The following is a 23,197-nucleotide window of genomic DNA, read 5'->3' on the forward strand; positions in this document are numbered from 1 at the left end:
TGGAAACGGAGAATCAAAATCGTTAAACGCTTCCATGGAGAGCCTATGATGCAAATTGACCTGGAATTACCAGTGAAAATTTTCCCTTCGATCTGTCGAGTTTATGGATAATCCTCGTCATAGTGTTTCTCTTTTATCGTTTTTATGCAAACGCGTATATCGATTTGATTATAATTTTTTTAATTAACAATAACCCGACAATGTACCTCGTTAAATTCGAAACTGTATGCAAAAGTATTTAAAATCGATTGCAAATAACAATGATGCATAATTTTTAAATTGCAGGTTTTCCATTAATTGTACCGTTTATTCGAATATTATTTTGCATGTTTCGATGCATCAAATATTTGACATATTGCTGCGTGTCGTTTATATAAAATATGTAAAAGTACAGATCGCAGAGGTATCGGAATTAATTTTTAAAACACGATGAAATGTACTGAATAAATAACGTTTTAAATGTTTCATATCGCGAAACCGGTGGCAGCAGATTGTTATTTAATAGAATTTCACACGTCTCGCCCCGTTGTTTAAACAGAAAAATACTACTACGAGTGTTGCTTCGTAGAGTAGTCCCTCGCTTCGTGACTGAAACTTTACCCCGGCCACAAGAAGCCATAACATTTCCGCGCTAAAATCTTTACAAATATCTAACGAATTGAGATAATTATTTCAGTTAGGTGTATGTAGAGCGATACAAAATACCAGAAGCTATAATAATTCAAGTGAAAACGGATAAATTTGATACTAGAAAAAGTTAATGAATTATTGATTCGAATGCAGTTGAGGTCAGAGTGTTAAATAGTACAAAAGTGTACAAAATAGTACAAAAATCAATTTAAAAATCTGCAAGGAAGGATCGAGAACGTGATCATTGCTGTAACCGTAAAATTTTAATCGAACGGCACGATAACATTTTAGAAAAATTCAACTTTCCAACCCTTGTAAAAATATTCCTAATAATATATACCTTTTTATACGCATCAACATTTACATTTAATTTCGTTCAGTGTTTCGATATCTCGTATAAGTCTTCCTCGGTGAAAAATATAATCTATAACAATTATATAAATTTGTGTTCTATTTACAATCTACGGTCAAGCGAAGCGCAGAACAACGATTTTACGGCATTTTACTATTTTCATGGCTTGACTGCCCGATTGCCTGCAATCGACTAATCTAGTGCGAAACGAATAATTAACTACTACAAACGCACGTATCTAAAACCTAACACGCAACAAAAATAATCTGGCTTCTCGAAGATTATACGTTTTAAAAATGTCATGGTCACTATTCAACGGTTCCTTCGAATTACGAGTGTAATGCGAGGCGAATTAAATTTTATATACAGAATGAGTCGCGAATTGCCATATTTCAAGCTAAAAATTACTTCTAAAACTGTTCCTCTTCCATAAAAAATTATCTCTTAAATGCACGTATATATTTATTTTTTTTTATTTTCTTGTATTATATCAAAAACCCTAACATGTCGACACTAATGTTGTTTATCAAATTGCAAATGCAAGGTGTGAACAATCAGAGGAAGAACGTTCGTCTCCCTGAAATGTTCCTATCAACGTCTAAAACATTTCTAATTGAAGTAAGATTGACTTTATTGTGCTACGTTAATTGATCGTTTCCTACTCTTCCTAACTTCAATTTGTACGCGATGAACGTGGCACAGACTATCGAGGTACGTCGATTACGTTGTTAAAAACTCCAGAACCATTAAAATTTACGACTCTTCTAACATTCTTTGCGCCCACCGAGGAATGGACAAAACGTCAAAAATAGACTACTTCCTTTGACGGTAGCAATCAGATCTACTATGTATATAGCTACTCCACGAGTATAATTACTTTGCAGTTGTAAAAGCATCGCAGTCTTTCAAGTACGAGCCGTGTTCTTTTGGAAATTGATTCTCTGAGAGCTATAGTTAAACTGAAATCAACTGGCGGCTACCATTGGCTGATCTGCCTCGCTCCGTGTCACAGGTACTTTCGTTTTAACTGGAATATTTAACATAATTGACGATTATGAAAGTGGCCTCGAATAACCAGTTGATTTTGGTACAACTATCATACTGAAACTCGTCGAATCACTATGGAGATTTTTATGAGAAATCAAGTCTGGTTAAAATTAATATTTACAAAAACAATCGTTTCCTACTAAGTGCTCCTGCCAGCTTTCGTTCAACGCAACACATCTGCAAGGAAAAGCACCCTGAACGTTTAATTTTACTTTGGGGGCCTTTCTTTGCAGCCCATTTATTTCTGACAGAGTTAGAGACTGGCCAAGCGAGGGCTAGCGATACAAAAACTAGAATCTGACTTATAAAATGAAGCATTTGAATTTCTATAGCTTGGTGTATCGGTTACCCCTCGATTATCCCTCGTTTAACCCAACACATCTGCAAAGAGAAGCGTCCTGAACGTTTAATTTTACTTCGGGAGCCTTTCTAGCGATACAAAAATAGAATCTGACTTATAAAATGAAGCATTTGAATTTCTATAGCTTGGTGTATCGGTTACCCCTCGATTATCCCTCGTTTAACCCAACGCATCTGCAAGGAAAAGCGCCCTGAACATTTAATTGTACTTTGGGGACCTTTTCTTGCAGCCCATTTATTTCTGACTAAGTTAGTGGCTGGCCAAGCGTGGATAAAACAGAGCATTACGCAAATTTCCAAAAGGGCACAGCTCACATCCGAAAGTCAGAACAGTTTTGAACTGCCAGCAGCCCAGGCCTCGACGACGCGGTCGAAGAGAGTTTTGTTTGCGCGTAAACTAAAACGTGAGCAGGATCGACGACGGCGGCGTCCCGTGGAGGAGGTCAGCGTCGGTTCCGAGGGATTGGCTCTCGTCGTACAGCAACGGTACGCTCTCCGAGCGTTGCTGACGATCGAGACGCTTCGTCCCAGGATCCTGACAGAGGATGGCTCCCCTGAATCCGCAGCACCTTGGGCGGTGGTTGCGTGCGTCACGACGCATCGTCTGCCAGCTCGGTTGCTCCTGCGAGTCGCACATGTGTTTAAGAGTAGCCACGAAGCAGTTGGACAGAAAGTCGATGCTCGAGTACCCTGTGAATCGTAAGCGAAACAGTTTTGAAACTGGGCCAAAAAGTAGCCGCTCGAAGCCAGACGTGTCTGTCGCAAACGAATTGCAAAAGAAGACCTCCGAGTAGGGCGAATCTTGCGGAGAAGTATATACAAGGCTGAACTAAGCAAAACTTATCGATTGTATCCGGTGTTAGTGAATGATTTTAATTCCTCTGGACACCCGGATCATGAGAAAAGAGTGTACAAGACGCGAATTACAGACCACCATTTTGGAGTTAATTTCACATTCGTTCAGTTTTTCATCTATCGTTTCTACATATGTTCTAGTATTTTATGTATCTTGTAGAATTTTTTAATGATCCAGGGGTTATAGTATTTTGGCCCAGTGAAGTATTGCAAAATTTGAGTAGATTATGTACTGTACAGAGATGAAAAGTGGGTCTAATCGATTATAGTATAATCTCCTTCCTAGATTTATAGGGAGATTATACTAGAAGCGATAAGATACACTACTATAGTATAATTTGTCCAGAGATATAGAGTAACCTGGTAGAATAGATGCATTTATAAGGTCCAACGAATCGTGTCAGGAGAGCCAGACAAACCTTCGCGTGTAAATCGTGATAGGATGCGACGACCACTGGCTGCGAAACGCTAATCAATTGTTGATGTTCAGGGCCGACCCTGTCCCGCCCAAATGCCGATCACGTGCATTTGTTTATTCCTCGACTCGTCCGACCGAGTAGAGGCAATCGAAACAACGATTTAACACGTTAAACGTTGCGCTAATTTTGTTTCGCTTCCACTTAGGGACGTGTAAATATAGAAATTGTGTGTATTAACAAAATACAACGACCTGAAACCTTGTTTTTATTTGACATGTTTCGATGGACTCCATTAAGAAAATATAAACATAGCTGTTGGTATTATACAAATTGTAAAATATTGTTTTTTTGAATTTGACTCTGGTAAAATTAAATATGACTGTTTATAGTATATTACTTTTTCACTTGCTTCTCATTACACGCTATATTTCTGGACCTGTACATTTTTTACGCGCCATTTTCTTTCACGAAGTTCTCAAGATCGCCTTCAATTTTTTAAGTAAATTGCAATAAAATAAAATAATCGTAAAACATGGAGAAATAAAAGACGATCTTAAGAACTTCGAAACAAACGCTTATAATACTTATAAAAACTCTACAGCGAACAGTTCGTAACTTCCGTTGGCCGCCATTGCTTAAGACACGGAAATTTGAATCGATCCATTAACACCGAAAATAATCATAGCGATTGCAGTTGCGCGATTCGCTCGAACGAAAATGTTAAGCGTAGAGTTTTTATTTACAACAACGACAGAAGGAAACACACAGATTTTTTTCAAAGTCTGTTCAGAGGAAAATGGGAAATATGCATGGAGTTTCGTACCAGTTTAGTTCTTAGAAGCAAACTTTCATTCGCCGAACATACACATTCGCCATGACAAAACAACGCATTCTCGTTCGCGGACATTTTCAAGTTTTATTTCATTTTTCATTCGCAAACGCGCTACAGAATTGTACGAGCCGTCAAACAAAAGCGAGGCTTTTTTTAATTAAACAAGTTCACGGAACATGTAATAAACGAAAAACGTGCTTTTGACATACGGGTCATTCTTGTCAACTAGTATCGCATGAATTACTGACCTCTTTCTATACGTTTCAAGAAATAAAATGAAAACGGATGCTTAAACGAAAAAATAATATTTAACGAAATATGAAATAAAATATTAATATTTATCAGTTACCGCCCCCGTTGTATTTGGAAATTACCCTTTCAGTCAAGGGTCGTTAATTTTGTTCGGTTTAAAATATTATTGGAAACACGTCAGTAACACTACATTCAAAAGAAAATACCCGTTTCGAAAAAATAATGTAAATTATACAATTTTACATCGCTGGTCTTAATCTCTGTTTATTAAAAATCTTTGTTCTCTATATAAAATACTTTACAATTACATTTAAGTGTACCATTCACATTAAAGTACCATGAACAGTTTTAATTTGTTTATAACAAGCGGGCCAGAAATGGAATATGAAATAACCAATTAAACGTCAAAAGTGTGGTGTTTTTTTAAAAACGTTAATTTTACGAACAACCCTTCGAAACATTTTCCATTTCCGGTCCTCCTCTTTCTAGATATCTGTCACATAATTAAAAAGCGAGACACATTTAAAACGCATAAACAGAATAGTAAAAAGAATAAGCGAACATAATTGTTTCTATACAATAAAAAGTAAATACTGATTGTAACTAACATACATTCAATTAATTTACGAATAAGAGATATAACAGAACAGAAACTTCCGTGCCTAATTGTCTTGGCAACAATCGTTTAAAGCAATTTTAATGTTTTTCATTTCCCTCAAAAGCAATTAGCCGTTACGCCCGATGAATTTTTATCGAGTTTTTCTTTTACATATACAATACCATCGTGCGAAAGGATTAGCGCAATTGCGAAAGCATGCTACGAATATCAGCAAACGATGCAATACACAAAAACCAAAAACAAACAAACGAGAGAAGCCAAAAAAAAAAAAAGAGAGAGTTTCGCGAAATATTGAATTTTTTTTACCAAATGCTCTGTTCCCCTCGAGAGCGGCCGGATTCGTGTTTTATTTTTTTCGAAAAGCTTTCCACGAAGGTTTCAACTGCCTTCGCGGGAACAGTTTTACAAACCGACCGTGTTTTGATACCACATGGAGAAACAAACTCTGTTAGTTAGATGAATGGATGCACAAATACCTGTTTACCGACCATTCTGACAAGCTGCCTTATTCTCCGAATTCTCTCTAACAGAGTTCTGCTCCTCGTCTTTAACGAACTTTATTAGGAACATCATGAGCCCTCCCACTATTGGCGGGATACCAGCGAGGAAGAAGGGTAGATTATAGCTACCTGCAACAGAAAAACAAATTCCACGAGTTATTCTCCCAGTTTACTCTAACTTGAAACGACTCCATTTAAACCGCGGTGTTTCTATTTGTCGTGTGAATTTCAGTAACGTCTCTAAAGTGCTTCATAAATACGTTTATATTGTTGACCTTTGGCACTAGAAATGCTAATCGAATTAGCCTTAATTGATTACACGGCGTTGGAGGCTTGTACATTGAACGTCTACCGTAAATATGTAAAAATGTTTAAATAGCGATAGAAGAACTTTTGATGGGAATGAAAGATAGGGTAGTGAAATTATTGTGAATTATTATTCTAGGAAGTGTTGGAGATGTACATACGTTTCATCAGATGCGTGTGTCTTTAGAGTGAGAAATACAGTGATTATTTTGATATTTTCTTTTGTGTGGGATATTTTATAATTGTTAAAGTAATTTTTTAAAAATGCAATCACCGGTGAGATCATAGAGAAGACCAGCAATCGGTGGGCCTACGGTCAGTGGTATGGAGCACATGCCTAATAGGAACCCAATGGCCTGAGTTGCCCCTTCTCGACCGCATATATCAAACGCAATAGGGCCTAGAAGAGATATGAAGCATCCATCGAACAGTCCCATGATCAGAATTATGAGCAACAACACGGTGAACGAAGGCGTAACGGGCAGAAGCATCGTCAAAATACCAATGCTAACGAACGATATCTGGAAAAGAAAAGAGAATCTTTCGTTAGATATATTAGTTTCAAAACACTCTTCTTCCTTAAGAAGGTATTGCTGCCTAAACTGTTTTGTACTGAGAGTTTTTTTCATCAAAGAACATTAAAAATCGTGAGAGTTGTAACTTCTTGTTTAATGAAAAGGAATACCCCATTAATGTTATTTTTTGCTGATAAAAATCGAGTTTTTGAATAGACGATCCATGAAAATGATAACCTTGTAGATTAATTTGCTGAGATTTAGTTATGATTGGATTTTTTAACGCGTTTATTTAAAAAGAAGTAATTGTAAATCGTAGAATAATTTACCTGTTGTAACAATATTCTGTTGACACGAGGCAAGTCGGCGATATAACCGAAAAGTAACCGACCGACGCCGGATGTGATACCGATGCACATGATTGGTAGCTTTTCGTCGCCCTTGAATACCTTCTGAACAAATTTCCCTATATGAACATACGGTACGAAATACCTGAAATGAACATTCTCATTGATCTGAAAACCCATGTCACTTTATACGCTCGACGCTTTCGCTGCGGTTATTTCTTGTACAATGGTTTAAATTTCACGCCGCGTAACTTGATTGCCGTTGAGAAACAAGTTCTCTTTCACAACCAAGCTCGGCTGCGAGTCGTCGCCGCTCCTGTGGCGGCTGAAATCGTTTTAAGCGACACCTTCTGTCGTTCCAATATTATCCAGCAGCCGCGTGTTCCAACGACAGAGAATAATTAACAAATAGAAAGGTAGTTGCACGAACAATTTAATAAATATGAATATCAAAGAGTCGATGATCGTCGAACCGTTTGTCAAGAGATAAAAATTTCTATAATAAATAATACACTTACGGTTGCAGCGAAAGCGATAATATGTTGAGATAACGATAATACTAACCCGAACAGAGCAAGAGGAATAGAGCTAGCCCAAACCACGTATCGTTTTTTCCTCCAAATGGAAACGTTTACGACTTCCTTCAAGCAAGATTGGAAGTTCGTTTTTGCCTTCAGCTGATCCCCGGGGTCAGAGTTGACTGGGAACAAGGAAACGATCGAAAGAATTCGGAAAAGTGACTCAAACGGTTGAAGAAACGAACGATAACAGAGAATTGGACGTACTTGGAATTGGTTTGAACAGTATGGCGCACGCCATGACGGTCGCGGTGAGCACCGCCAAGCATCTCAACGTGATGTCCAAACCGAAACGTCGAAGCAGGATCTCCATGAAGTATGGCATCAGGGTGGTGAATATCGAACTTCCGGCCGTGACGATTCCGTTCACCAGGCCCAAGTACCTCTTAAAATAGTGCCCCAAAATGGCCAGGCTCGGCGTGTAGGCCAGACTAGCACCGAGTCCGTACATGACCCCATAGGTCAAGTATAGCAATGCCACCTGAAGCACAGCGATTCTAGAAATAACTTGAGCTGGTTTAAATCCCCCTCTGCGTTTAAACTGATTCCAGAAGCTGATCTTTGCAAGAAAACTTTAATCTTCGAATTCGTGATGATTTTAATGAGTCATTGGTTACTCCATGGTCAATAGTGGTTGGATTACGATCATAGACGATCAACAATGAGGTTGACGTCAAGGTCAGCGATCCAGTGAAGAGATCCTCCAATCCGTTCTGGAGTTATGATTTATTAAACATACGCATGAATCTTCGGGGAACCATTTCTGACCAGACATTATATTTTCGATGAAGAATTTTTTTTCTCGAAAGTACGTTAGATTTCGAGGGTATGTCTATTCACCGAATATGATTGTAATCGACCCCTGCAACTGAAAATAATTTTTCCAGAACGATTTAAATTTTTTTTTTTTTCGACGAAAAATTTCACATATACTCGAATTTTTTTCTCGAAAGTGGGTAGGATTTCGGGGGTATGTGTATTCACCAAAAATGATTGTAATTGACCCCCGCAACGGAAAATAATTTTTTCAGAATGATTTGAAATTTTTTTTTTCGTCGAAAAATTTAGGCACCTACCCCCTGTCGATTTTTCTTAAAAATTCCTTTTTCATTTTTAGTATTTTTGTTTGACACCCTATAGAAAAGTTGTCTAATACTTTTTTGTAAGTATCCATGAGCTCTACTTGATAGATAAATTTCAATGAAATACATTCGCTATTGTAGGAGACCATTAGAATCAACTACTTCTTTCTCGAATCCCTGAAGCTATACGAAGCGCCAGAACTCATATACAAGGTGGCTATGCATTAGTGTGTGTCTGATAACACTGGATTGCCTTTTTCAATCCCTCCTATACTCAACTCGCATGTATTTACGCACACACTACAGCTGTCTTGCCATCAATACTAATTCTGTGAATAGTTTCTCAACTGACCGCCATCCATGAGAAGGTGACGCTAAAATCACCGTCGAATTTTCAGATCGGTATGGCAGTCAGATTGGGCCACCAAAGTCCATAGGGTGTAAGGTCTACTCGTATCACTCGTATGTAGTGGTAACAATAGAACCAGCAAGATATCAGAAAAGGCGAGGAAAGGAAAAAGTTTACGGTGAGACTGGCGACGTTCAGGCTGGAAAATGAGATGGGGGACAGGTTCTGTAAAGGGCTGGGGGGGATGTGCAGGATATGTAGAGGGATAGGGGAGACGTGGAAGCACGTGTTGGACAGACGCGATGATGTAGAGTGCGGAAGGGCGGTCGGGGATGTAGAAAAGAGAAATTCTGGATGACAGAGGATCTGGAGGAAGATGGTTGGTGGCAATAAAGAGAAGAAAGAGGGCAGGAAGGGTAGAAAGAGAACGTGGGACGTGAAAACATGGTGCTAGACGCGAAATAAATGCAAGAAAACATACGTAAGAATGGAGGGGGCAAACAATGATAAGTTCCTATGATAGAAAGGGTGATGTATGTACGGAACAACATGTAAATAATGACAACGTGCATATTTTACGTACAGGGTGTATCGATAAAAAGGTGTCTGTAAAGGGTGAAATTGAAGGGAATTTTCACCAATTTACGTACAATGGTAGACCTCTGTTAAATGGCTGAAAAAGACATTTTATTTAGATTAAATTGTCATCGACTTTCGCGGCTGGATGATTACTAAGAGTTCTAAGAGTCTTGTGTGGATTTTATGCAGTCGAGGTGTTAAATCCAGACATCTGGATGGCCAGAAATTCGCCCAAGTCGAGAATCCACTTATTTGGAAATTGCTCGTTTAAGAATCGTCTCGACAAACGAGTAAAATGAGGCGGAGCACCGTCGTGCATAAACCACACACGATGCACAATTTCAAGTGGGACGTAATCAAATAATTCACTTAACCCCTGCCATTCTCCTCGACACTCAATGTCCCGAAACGAAAGTTAAACACTGACAGTGTCAAAGTTGTGTTCCCTCCATTTAGCCTAGCGTCATATTTTCAATTATGCGCAAATCATATCGTCCAAATAAAGATTCTTAATTTATACAGGGTGTTCGGCCACCCCTGGGAAAAATTTTAATGGGAGATTCTAGAAGCCAAAATAAAGCGAAAATCAAGAATACCAATTTGTTGATGGAGGCTTCGTTAAAAAGTTATTAACGTTCCGCCAGTATTGAATGTTTTTCTAGAAAATGCGCAGGATTTCGGGGGTATGTCTATCCACCAAAAAGGATTGTATTTGATTCCCCTAGCTAAATATAATTTTTTTAGAACGATTTGAAAAATTCCATTTTCGCCGAAAAAATTAGGCACCTTTTCGAATTTTTTTTACGAAAGTGGGTAGAATTTCGAGGGTATGTATAATAACCAAAAATGATTGTAATTGGCCCCCGCAACCGAAAATAATTTTTCCAGAACGATTTGAAATCTTTGAATTTAATTGTTAATAACTTTTTAACGAAGCCTCCATCAACAAATTGGTATTCTTGATTTTCGTCTTATTTTGGCCTCTAGAATCCCCCATTATAATTTTATTTATAGAGATTGCATCGCAACGATTTTAGTAATTTCTTTCTCTGAAGAATTATTTTCCTGTATTTTCTGACTTTGTCGTTTTCCTTTTATAATATTTTAATAAGGGCAGAATAATTAACAGGCTTTTAATTCGATTCGTACGCGAGGAACAAATATTAAAATTTGAATTTTTAATTTCTACGAAATTCTAAATATTATTAAGGGGCGAGAATACTTTATAGAATTAATATAGAAGTCATTCAACGAACATTATGGAAGTGCTTACAAACAGTCAGCCCGGTCGCACACGAGGATAAAACGTTTATATTAGACAGTTGAGTGGAGACAGTTACGCTAATTCTGTTTGTAACGAGAATTATTGAAATACAACAACGCCTGTAACTCGAAAACAATGCCAAATAGGACAAATATTTATGCACAACATTTTTCGTTACTTTTACGCGCTGAATTCATTCTCGCGATTACGTTCCTTTGCGGATGAAAAACTATGTTTACGTTTCGTGCACATGCAAATATGTAATCTGTAATTTGCGATATTGTGGAACGTCGTCGGTAAATATTAATCGTTGAAAAAACGTTAATAGCGTTCTAAATCATTAATGAATCGTATTTTTAACATGGCCGTCTTCCCGCCGCGCGCCAAATTTAAGATGGCCGCGAAAGGAACGCGAAAGGATCACGACGGCGCGTTATATCTTTCGTATATAATGTATTATCGCAATGTAAATTGAAATGATACGAACAGAGGCTGCGTTTGTACATTATTTCTCCTGTAATTAACACATTACTCAATTTTCCAAGCATTTTTGTTAGCTCGTTGAGTTTCTTTCTTCGAAGAAAGAATAATTTTTGATTCGTTTATAAAATTAAGGTTGTAAAGACTGTTCACCTCGCTGGAAAATATCGACGAGAGAAGCATGCCGCTGGAGGCGAGAGCGCCGCCCAGAAAAGTCGTCATCTGAATGCCAATTTTATCGGTGAGGATCCCAGAGATCGGCGACAGAAAGAACGTGGTACCGATGGTTAACGATCCCACCAAAGCTGAAACAGAATAGAACGATTTTTCCTTTAAGCGATAATTACTTTTCGAATAAGTTTCCTTCGACCGTCTCGACGATAAATTAATTTTGATCCGCGATCCGTGCGACGCTTTCGTAGAAAATAATTCCCAATGCCGGTTAAATTAAAACCAGACGAAAGTTCAACTATACGAGATAGAACGAAGCCAGATGTCGTTTTAATAATCAATAAAAGATTGGTATCGTCCACGGGCGATCGTGAACCGTCGTTCGTTACCCGCATTGCTTAGGAAAGACCTACTTTTCCTTTAAAGAGTAACTACCCCTAGATTAATATTATTTGACCCTCGTTACTATTAATACCCCGTGTAATTGTCGACTAATTCAGATCCAGGTTGTCTAGAGCATTGACTCTGCGGATGATTAACCTGATCGATCGGTTTAATTGATACGCCACCCCAAGTAATTATGCCATGGCACGTTTAACAACGATTAACTCTAAGAAACTGTCAGTACGCGGAACTTAATTCCCCGGTCGTACGCGAACGAATATAGGCCACGAACGAATCAACGGAGAAATTATATTTGTTATTCTCGATACAGTTGTCTACGTAACCGAGTTCGATCGTAAACGATAAATCGTAAAAAACGTTTGACCAATTCTGGTTAATACGATTTCTAAAAGAACGATTAATTTTATTTCGCGTTTAGACGCAGCTTCGAAGCCGATAGTTATTTTTAAACGCATGGTAAATAATGTATTTCGAGGCGATATTTCAGCGTTACTTTCTGTTGGTCGATAATGGACGGATGGAGATGATAATCTAGAACGGTTAACGACAAAATTATGTGAATGAAATCGAGAGAGTTCAACGATCCGTCCGTTATAAGAAACTATTAGATAATGCGTTATCGAAATAAGAATTTATAAACGTTAAAAACGTTCAGATAGCGCGGTTCATTGACTGCTACGAACAATCGCGTCCGAACAAAGATTTACGGAAACAAACACGGAGTAGCGTTCTGCTTTTGCTTTTATCTCCCGTTATATAATAACGCGATAAACACAATACGAGACTAAACATATTTGAGCGTGTATCGTTGGAGTACGAGACACGTCCCGTGATCGTAGTACGATCGAGGAAACGGACGATCCTTGATGCAAAAATAAATTTTCGTATCGTGGTCGTCGTGAAAAACAAGTTGTAAAGTCTGAACAAATACGCGTACACTTGACTAATTGTAGTCAGTTTTGCATAATACCGATTAATCCAGGAAGGTTTCCGTCGTATCTTTATTTACCGAACCGTTCTAATCGAATACAATCTACCCTCTTATCTGTTACTTCGAGATATACGGTTAGCCGGGCGCGCGTTGTCGAAAAAACGAAATTGTATCTTCGATGGATAATCAACCATGGTTAGTCGTTGGAAGCTCAGGGAAACAATTTAAAAAAAGAAATTTTGGGGGGGTGCAAAATCTGTAGATATTATGGCCAAATATGGAAGTTTCGTGGGCCAATTGCAGCGTGAAATCACTTTTCTATGAAACATCGTGATTCAAAGTGCAAATCCACGCCTCCACACGCGATCGAACGTCCCTCAAACCCTCGCGTTGCAATTGTGAAAGACTTACCCGCCTTCGCGGACGCGGAACTGTCCCCGGACTCTAATAATCGCTTCTGCAGCTCGAGGTAGATCAACGAGTACGAATTAATGACACTAAAGAGCACACCGTTGATCACGAAACTGCCGATCATGATCATCCAGGCTCGAAGTCCGCCATCCGGCGGCGGAACGACGTTTCGATCGTCGGTTTCCGTCGTCTCTTTCCTCAAATTGTTCATCGATGATTGGTCGCCCTCGTCCGTTCTCTTCGATCTGGCGTCGATTTTCACCGACGTGAACTTTCGATCTGCCTCTAACAGAGGATTCCCCTCGCCCTGAACGGCCTGCGTATCCTCGTTCGACGCTCTGAAAATATCGTTGCAGCTGCCCTTCGATTCCATCTTATCTGCGATCGCCATCGTTGACTAGGTTTTCGATTGGTTTTCGGCTGCCTATAGGACGTCCGAGAACTACAGATAAGAAAAAACGGGGTCTCGTCAACACCATACGCGAGCAACATGCGTTATTAATTTATTATGGAAATAAATAATCGTTAACAGGTGGTATCACCAGCATATATTTTCTAGGGGTTATTCGCGATTTTTTTTCTCTTGAACCGTGAACTGATTCGTACTGAAATTTTGTGCATACATTTAGCTATATCTAGAGTATATACAGTATTTTTTTGGAGTAAAAATAACGAAAATTGCGTGAGATATATGGTTATTGATGGTGAGTTCAGTTTTTAGTAGCGTTTCCAACATGGCGGGCATGGCGGGAGGATTCGAAATCTTAGTAAGTGAAACTATGGCGGCGCTTCGAACTTTTCATGGACAATTGGTTGAATCTTAGTATTCGACTCCATTTTTGTTATCGTTTTATCGTTAAAAAAATTATTTGTCGACGTTGAAATTCTGATAGATCAATTTTACGTATCTCAAAATTGGATTTGTAATTTGAACTGCTCTTAAATTTGTTTAAACTGTAAAGTTAACGAAAATTGTTAACCCTAGCCGTTGGAATCCGATCGATGCAAGAATAAAAAGATCGCTTAATTGAAGCTGCCTTTCACGATCGAATTGACAAGAAGAAGCCGTTTCCACGGAAATAAAATCAATCGAAACGCTTCCAGTGGTCGTTAAACGAATGAAATGAAGTTCTTTACGTCCAGACTCCATCATATCAACGCTGAATCAAGAGAGAATTCAATCATGGCGCGAGGATGTTTTATGGACACTGGGGGGGTAGGGAATTCGATCCAAAAATATGGTATTCCGAAGAAAGAGAAACACAAACGAATCTTTCGCGATTATGCAATCCCCTCGGGGCGACGATTAGAGAGCAGTGAATCCATTATGCAAGACAATGATCCAAAATACGCTTCTAAGCAGGGGCGGATTCGTAAGACTTGCTTTGGAATTTGCAATACTTTCGTACCTCCTAACTCACGATTTTTAAATTATTTTTATATATATTTTAGCCCATTGTTCTTCTAAAATATGCAATGACCTCAACCTATCGAAAAAACAAAATTTTACTGTTGCAATTTGCATTGCTCTTTTCACGATTTATTGTGAAATTGAACGATAATTTTTTACAGATAATTAGATAGATGTTTCTACAAAGTCTCCATCGTGGATTACTCGAAATAAAATATTGTCTGCGCTGGTTAATTAATTATTGCGTTATTTTGGATCGTTATGGAACGAGAGATACAACAGTCGCCTAACAAATCGGAGAAAGTTGTTTTTCACCGCGACAATGAATAGCAAAATCAACGTAGAAATCGTATAGTTTTTCAGCGTCGGTTCGACGAATAATTTAGCAAGCGTAAATAAACTATTGATGACTTTGGTCGCCCACTAACCGATTTTATTTGATTTGGTTGCCTCGCAATCGTGTCCCGTTCGCTCTAACAAGTCGCACACCCGCTCGCTCTAACGATTCGCAACAGACTCTCGCGAATCCTGCTCAGATTCAACTCGCAGACACTTTTTCTCGCGGGCGCGCGAGTCGTCGGCGCTGGGAACTTCGCTCGCGCTAATAGTCCAGTCGGTGGAGCAGTCCGACTATACAGGGTGGCTCCAACCGACCGTTTCACGCCGTTTTCCCACGCAAACCACCAAATAAATCTCCATTCTCTTTGCCGGATAAAAGATTCCAATGGGCAACATCGATTCCACCCAGTTTTACTTTTCGAAATGGAGTCTGAAATTGTTAAATATTCCGTGCAAATAAATTTCAACGCGTATAACAATTTACGGAAATCTAGTATTCGTGAAACGATCAAAGAATCGTACAATAAAACTGGAAACTAAACAATGTCACCGAATGAAATAAACTCCCAAAATAAATAATAATAAAAGCAAATTTTATGACAGTTATATTGGCCCAAGTAAGCGTCCCAAAGTAAACAAATTAGTTTGCTTTTACGACGCTCTGGAGACCCCCTCCGCCATTCGAATTTTATCAATCGGAAGTAACGTGAATGTATGCACGAATGGAAAATTATATATTTTTTAATGTTTACTGTTACATGTATCTGTAACAAAATTTTTCATTGAAAAAGGAATTTTAATTTTAATTTAAACAGAGATATACGTAGATCGAAAAGGAACTGCGACGGAAAGCGACCGAGAAAAGGCTGAGAAAATGCAGCGGTTCTGTTTCTCTTCCACGTTACGCCAAAGGTTAATGAAAGATGATCGCTCTACTCGTATGAATACGATTTATCTTGATACGCTTTATTCTTAACACCGCCACACCCGACAAAGTGGCGATACGCGATTGGCGCAGAAATAAAAGTACAAACGTTACATTGTACGGCGTCGTAAACGTTGCAAATTTTGCTCGCCATTAAGAGCAAAGAGATCGAAAGTAAGTAATGGACCGTCAATGCAACCTTCTAATGCGAACACTAAAAACGTTCGGGCCTAATTCAAACTAAATCCTCGAAGGTAATAATAATATAATAGAGCAAGTAAATTATGGTATAATGGGATGGGTACTTGGGAAAAAGAAAAGAATAACAACGGCAGAACTGAGGACGCTAAGAACTTCCAAGGATGTTGCAATTTCGATTTTCATAGAGACAAATAAAAATAGAAGAATTCTGGACCGTTAGTTATCACTAGATTCTTCTTCAAACGTAAATTGAGTTTTAATTAATCGAATCCATAACATACATTTTATACGCGTTCAATACAGTTTGATAACCTAAAAGAAACGATAACCTAGAAACTCCTGACGTCACAACTTTCTGTACACTCTTCGCGATCTCGCCCAGTTAGCAGATTAAGAATTTCGAACGCAGCATAATGTGACACGGTGAACAGAATGTGTACGTTTCTCCTTTGTGTTATCAGCGTTCATGGTTGCCTAAAATTAGCAAATTTAAGATCACTTTCGCGCTGGAACTTGGAAAGTAAATCGGAAGATGACGCTTCCCTGCGAACTATAAACTATAGTCTATCCTCAGACCGTCAGACGTACATTTTAAAGCGAATTGTAAAACAAAGAGAAATTCCCTAGTATTACACAACGGAAGCTTTTTCTCTCTAGAAAAGTGATTTTACGATTGCAATTGAAATAAAATATGCATACCTTCCCTGCTGGCCCTGAATCGCTAAGAAGTTCAACCGACAGATTCGTCCTAAGATTTATGCTACGCGACAATAACCTAACTTATTGAGAATAAAAAAAATTCGTAGTATACAGAGTGTTCGACCACCCCTGGAAAAAATTTTAATGGGGGTTCTAGAGGCCCAAAATAAGACGAAAATTAAGAATACCAATTTGTTAATGGAGGCTCCGTTAAAAAGTTATTAACCTTCAAAGTTTCACCAGTACTGAATTTTTTTCTCGAAAATGCGCAGGATTTCGGGGGTATGTCTATTCACCAAAAATGATTGTAATTGACCCCTGTAATTAAATATAATTTTTCCAGAACGATTTGAAATTCTTTTTTTTTCGTCGAATTTAGGCGCCAAATTAGATTTTCGGTAAGGAATTTTTTTCTCGAAAGTGACTAGGATTTCGGGGGTATGTGTAATGACCAAAAATGGTTGCAATTGACCCCCGCAACGGAAAATAATTTTTTTAGAACGATTTGAAATTTTTCGTTTTCATCGTAAAATTTCACACCTTCTCGAATTTTTTTCTAGAAAGTGGCTAGGATTTCGGGGGTATGTGTAATGACCAAAAATGGTTGCAATTGACCCCCGCAACCGAAAATAATTTTTTCAGAACGATTTGAAATTTTTTATTTTCATCGTAAAATTTCACACCTTCTCAAATTTTTTTCTAGAAAGTGGCTAGGATTTCGGGGGTATGTGTAATGACCAAAAATGATTGCAATTGACCCCCGCAGCTAAAAATAATTTTTTTAGAACGATTTGAAATTTTTTTTTTTCATCGTAAAATTTCACACCTTCTCAAATTTTTTTCTAGAAAGTGGCTAGTATTTTGGGGGTATGTGTAATGACCAAAAATGATTGCAATTGACCCCTGCAACCGAAAATAATTTTTCCAGAACGATTTGAAATTTTTTAATTTAATTGTTAACTTTTTAACGAGGGTTCAGTTAAGAAATTGATATTCTTGATTTTCGTCTTATTTTGGCCAGGGGTGGTCGAACACCCTGTATATTTGTCTATTTGGAAAAATTAAAATAAATAAATGAGACTGATTAAGAAAGAAATAGTTTAAGGTTATTATTTATTTTCTAGTAACATCAAAGTTGAAGAAACTTTGAGCAATGTACAGGACTTGAATGTTTATATTAAAGGCTTCCTCAACGATTGTTAATTATTTTGATGTATGTTGTGGTGGAAATATTCCTAAGTGTCCTGAGACAAGAAAATAAGCGTCGTTGGCGTTTAGTTTTTGAGATATCGTTGATGCAAATCTATTAAAGTCGACGCCCGAGCGGGCTTAAAGTTTCGCTCGCGCGAGGATCGGGTTACCTGCTGCCAAGGGCGCTACCAACAGAAGGAAAGCATAAAGTTTACGATAGTTTACTAGGAAACCAAGCTCGTAACTTCCCTGAACACGAATGACCCTGATTCGCAAGTTAAACGTTGAAACTTGTAATTTGTTTCGCACACATTGACGGGTGACTAAAAATTGGTTCGTTGCAAAGATTTTCAGCATAATTTGGAAACGATGCAAAATAACCACGACGCCATAGATATATAAAATGGCAATTTGATGCACTGGTTAACTAGTAAAATAAAATATTTTTCCCCCGTAAATTCCCTGGATTTATAACCTACGTACAAATGCACGCACAAACAGGGAAATATGGAAACAAAAATTACTGAATCAAACAAAGTACGTAAGTAAGTCATAAAAATCTGAAACGTCGTTCGCGGGACGTGAAGTTATTTTATCGATCATCGACGCGTGCTCTTTGCACAAAACCATAAGAATTGCATCTTTTAACCTTGACATTAATCTGCATTCGAATTGAGTGGTTCGAGCTTGGCCCCATGTTGATTAATCTCCTCACGCGTTGCGCGCCAACCGTTATTGATAACAAATCCTACCTCTGTGAGAAAAGGGAGCCACTACGCTGCTCATAAATGCACATTCTTGTCGTGATTTATATTGATTGCACCAAAAAAGAAATTGTCTTACGTCAGACCATAGAAAATGCTCTCTTTTTTACAAAATCGTTCAGAAATTTGATCTTGTATAAATTGTCAAGAGCAAAGTAAATAAATTAGAACGCAACATTCGGGAAATTAATATTTGCGACGCCAATGCGGCTGCTGAAATTTTCCCCGGGCAGCAAAAATCGTTAATTGCTTTGTACCAAACAATCGACGAGACAGAGACAACAATTACTTGTAAAACTTGGCAATTTAAAGTTAATTAGTCCGTAAACTAGGTCATTTTGGTCGAACTGTATTTAATTAATAGAACAATTCCTTTCGAACGAGCATATTGTGACCAACCATCAGATGTAACAGAGGATAAAATTTCTCGAATAATAAATCATAATATGAGCGGAGAGTGTGCTAAAGATAGCAGAAAAATATCCATGTACGAACGTCCAACGTCATTTCACTGTAAATAACCAAGGCAATGCTGGAACACGTGAGTTGAGCTCCATTCAACAATTAATCAAACAAAGAATGCTACTTCGTACATGTCTGTACGTGCAAAATATCGTATAATAATCGCACTGTCTTTCGACGAATTTACGCAACAGTGGTCAGTTTTAATATCACAATTAGACGAACGAAAAATGGAAATGAAAATACCGAAATTCAAGAACGCAAGCCGTGAATTTATATTTACACCATTTTTACTTCTTTTGTTTTACAGATCGATAAATATGTCTTTAATTTAGTTCACGATTTGTTTAAATTTTCCTTTTCCACTTGACTCACACTTTGGTAACGGTATAATAAATTTCGCCGATATCTTCCTTATCATAGGACAAATTTAGTTATCTTTCGTTTTTGCAAAACGATTTACGTTAAAATTAGTGTCGCGAAGAAAGACAGTCGAGTAGCACGAGTGAATCACTATCGAAAAATGCTCGATGATGGTTCGCGGTTGGCGGTCGGGATCCTACTACGTATTAATTCACGCAGGCTTCTGCCTACGCGTGGCTGTCGACAGAAGAGGGGAGAGGGTCTGGGTTGGCCCCGGGGCCCTATCGTTCAAAGGGCCTCATTTTCTCGAATACTAAAATAAATCTTCCAACACGTTAAACCTCGACAAACCAAAATTTTAGTTGCTAAAATTACAAAAGATTTATTCGACTGAATTTTTCTATAAAGAGATTTATTTCCATTGCATTACAAATTCCACTATTCGTCGGTTTAATTTCTACGGAACAAATAAATACACCATAATCAATAGTTGTGGCGTTAATAAAATTCTACCCAAACGAGACAAGAAAATTGTTAAACGTGAAATTATACGAGCCCCTTTACCGAATGTACGAAATTAATAAACCTAAACAATCGATAATGAGTGTATAGATTAATACAAATCCCAACATCCACCACTCTTCCTCTCAAGAGGGCCTCCGATCGTCGCGGGTGTAAAAAGGCCTTGGTTCGGCCCTGAGAAGCGATAAGAAATAAAAAAGAAAGGTCCACGAGCAAGCTAGAAAGAGAAAGAGAAAGGGAGTAGACAATAAAGGCGAAGCAAAGAAAATACGGAATGGAAGAGCGCAGAGAGACGAAGCGTAGCGTCGAAAATAGTTTCGAGTTACCAGTACGGTTATTTTTTCGTCGCGTCGAATCTTTAGTCCATGCGTTTCCACCGAGCCGATCGTCTACTTGAGCCGACGACCGCTGGTCTGTCCACCGATCCGACCGACAACAAGGTCGAGCATAAACTAAGTTTTATTCACCAGCGAACGAGAGGTCGAAAGTTCCGCGTTAAAAGGAGAACTAACGCGTCTAAACGAGCGATAAAGCGAGCACGAAAGCGATTGGCATAGAGGAAAAGGGGTATCGGTCGGATCATTGCATCAATTAAATTCAACGTGAATCGCGAACAAATAATGTTTACGAGTTCTGTAACTCTGGATATAAAATCGGAGATTCGACGGCTTCCGTGAGCCTAGCGGGTTAACGAAATCGACTTCACGACTGGTAGAAATAGACATCGATGGTGGAATAATTATACCGTCGCGGTGGAGACGATTTTTAACGAAGTAAACTGAAGTCCAAACATGGACGCCGCGTGGCTTCCGGAATAAAAAAGATTCGTAAAGGCCGGAAATATCAAGGGAATAATAATCAGGGGAATGTGCATTCTTTTTTTTTTGTATCTTGTTTGAGTTAGTGCGTTTAAAAAATTTGTTTAACCGTTACGTACATCCGAACGAAACTTTTGGTAGATAAATTTTTGGAATTTACAGTCGAATCGGAGAGTCGGAAACGCTTTATGGAAATAATGTTAAATTAATTTTATGCTTCCACCGTGCAGGACAATTATATCTCGTTAAAAAATAATTAGTTTGCTATAAGCTCATATTACGTTTATGTATTTTACCAAAAATACGGATGATTATTGTACGATCATGCGACAAACTTGTATTAATGAGTATATAAATCAACATTCACTGATTGCACAAATGAAAATACATAATTACTAGTGATAGTAGACAATCACTAGACGTTCGCGACAATATGTATATGTATAACAATGACGCATGGAGTATCATGTTGTCTGTAAAGCAATGCGAGTCACTGTATAATTGATTAAATATAACACGAGCAAAAGAATACCAACGTGTGACTCATGAGGGGAGGAAAGAGGCGTCTTATATTTTTTTTAAATGGAAGAGGGAATAAATTTGTTGCCTAGAAATACTAGAAAAAGCAAAAATAAGGTGAACATAGAAAATGGCGAACTAATGAAACGGACTAATCAGATTTTTACGATGAAAATGAATCCAACCACGACCCCGTTCGAACTATTTTTAATTACACGTTGTTTAAATCAATTTTTGAAAAATATCCAATTACATATAATTAAGAACAGTCCGTATGATATTGTGTTTGTACTTATTTTTATCGGAAAAACCTCGTCAATCCATTGGTAACATTCTCGACAAAATATAAATAAAAAATACACAAATGAAATTTTCATTTCTAAATCCAGCATTATGCTATTCAGAATGATGTATGACGGTGAGTGTTGAAGCATGAGAGAATTACAGCAGATATGATCTATTAGTAACATTTCAAGATTTAAGAATGTTTACATTTTAAATTAAATAATTAATAAACCACAGAGGCTGCAAGAATGATAAATTGAAAACTATGCTCAAACATATTACCCTAAAAGAACGTGAACTCATTGTAAAAAAAAATAGATATTGTGGTAACAAGAAAAATATCTACGTACAAATATTCTGTTACAAAGGACATAAACTAATCATAATTGATAACACCTAAATCTCAAGAATATTCTCATTTTTAATATCCAATATGTTATAGTATATTTCACAACACTGATACATTTTAATTTCCTGCAATGCAGGATAATTTATTATCGATCTAAGTACAAAGTATTAATGCCTTTATGCGCATAATGTTCAAAGAAAAATATGATATGAACATGATGTAACTGATGAAGTCGACCTTATGCGATTCCATATTAAGGTAACCATATGGTCATTTCAATATCTTTTTCCCCAATAATTCCTGATTTACGACCATTTATAACACATCTTCTATACTTTACAATAGATGTGTGATAGACATGTGATTATCGATTAATTTAAAGCAACTAATTCTTATGGAACATCATAGAATAAAGTAACAAATCGCGAAAGATTTACACAATGATAACTACTAAGCTAGAAATATAATTGATCGTATACCTTAATTACATATAATAAAGTAATAATAATAAAAGCATCTTTGTTGAAACCGTGCTGTTCAGTCTTGACATTATCGTTGACAATATTTAAACTTTTTATAGTTCCACATTATCGAGTACAAGCTAACAATTGCACAAATTTCGTAAGATAATATAAATCATTAACTCACTGACAAAACACTGACACAACTTGCATTGGAAAGATTAGTAACATAAATTTCACTCGTGTGTTAGTGAACACAAAATATTCGAGAAAACTGATGACAATTTATCGATATAACCGTCATATACGGGAAAGCTAATCGATAAGGGGACATATTTACACGACTAACCTTATATTTTAGAATATTGCTACCACTTCAGCCTTCTCGCTGTAGAAAAATTTTTTTCTCATTTAAAACTTCGCATTTCGTTATTTATTTTCTCTAATCCTACACGTTACGCACGAGCAATAACATATTTAAACACACGTGTTTTCACGTTCAAATTTTTAAATGTTATTCAAAAACATCGTCTAACAAAAGTTCCTAATTTCCTGCCACTATGCAAAATCTATTCTTTTTCTGTTTGCATAGTGCGTAAAACAT

General features: G+C 37.6%; 1 protein-coding gene across 10 annotated transcripts in view; it reads right to left on the minus strand.

The window, feature by feature from the left end:
• Positions 1-286: 286 nt before the first annotated feature.
• Positions 287-23,197, minus strand: part of Kar (monocarboxylate transporter 10-like protein kar) — a 56,032-nt gene continuing 33,121 nt past the window's right edge. For 3 of the 10 annotated variants that reach the window (XM_076776395.1, XM_076776389.1, XM_076776387.1), the window contains exons 2-9: positions 13,285-13,726; positions 11,520-11,671; positions 7,820-8,093; positions 7,599-7,734; positions 7,017-7,179; positions 6,447-6,693; positions 5,855-5,995; positions 287-3,079 (exon numbers count right to left, since the gene is read on the minus strand). In XM_076776395.1, coding sequence (XP_076632510.1) covers positions 2,787-3,079; positions 5,855-5,995; positions 6,447-6,693; positions 7,017-7,179; positions 7,599-7,734; positions 7,820-8,093; positions 11,520-11,671; positions 13,285-13,675 — 1,797 coding nt within the window. In that variant the 5' untranslated portion in view covers positions 13,676-13,726 and the 3' untranslated portion in view covers positions 287-2,786. The other 7 variants (XM_076776391.1, XM_076776394.1, XM_076776390.1 and 4 more) reach the window with 7 other exon arrangements.

This window comes from Colletes latitarsis, chromosome 11 (genome assembly GCF_051014445.1).
Source record: "Colletes latitarsis isolate SP2378_abdomen chromosome 11, iyColLati1, whole genome shotgun sequence".
Lineage (NCBI taxonomy): Eukaryota > Metazoa > Arthropoda > Insecta > Hymenoptera > Colletidae > Colletes > Colletes latitarsis.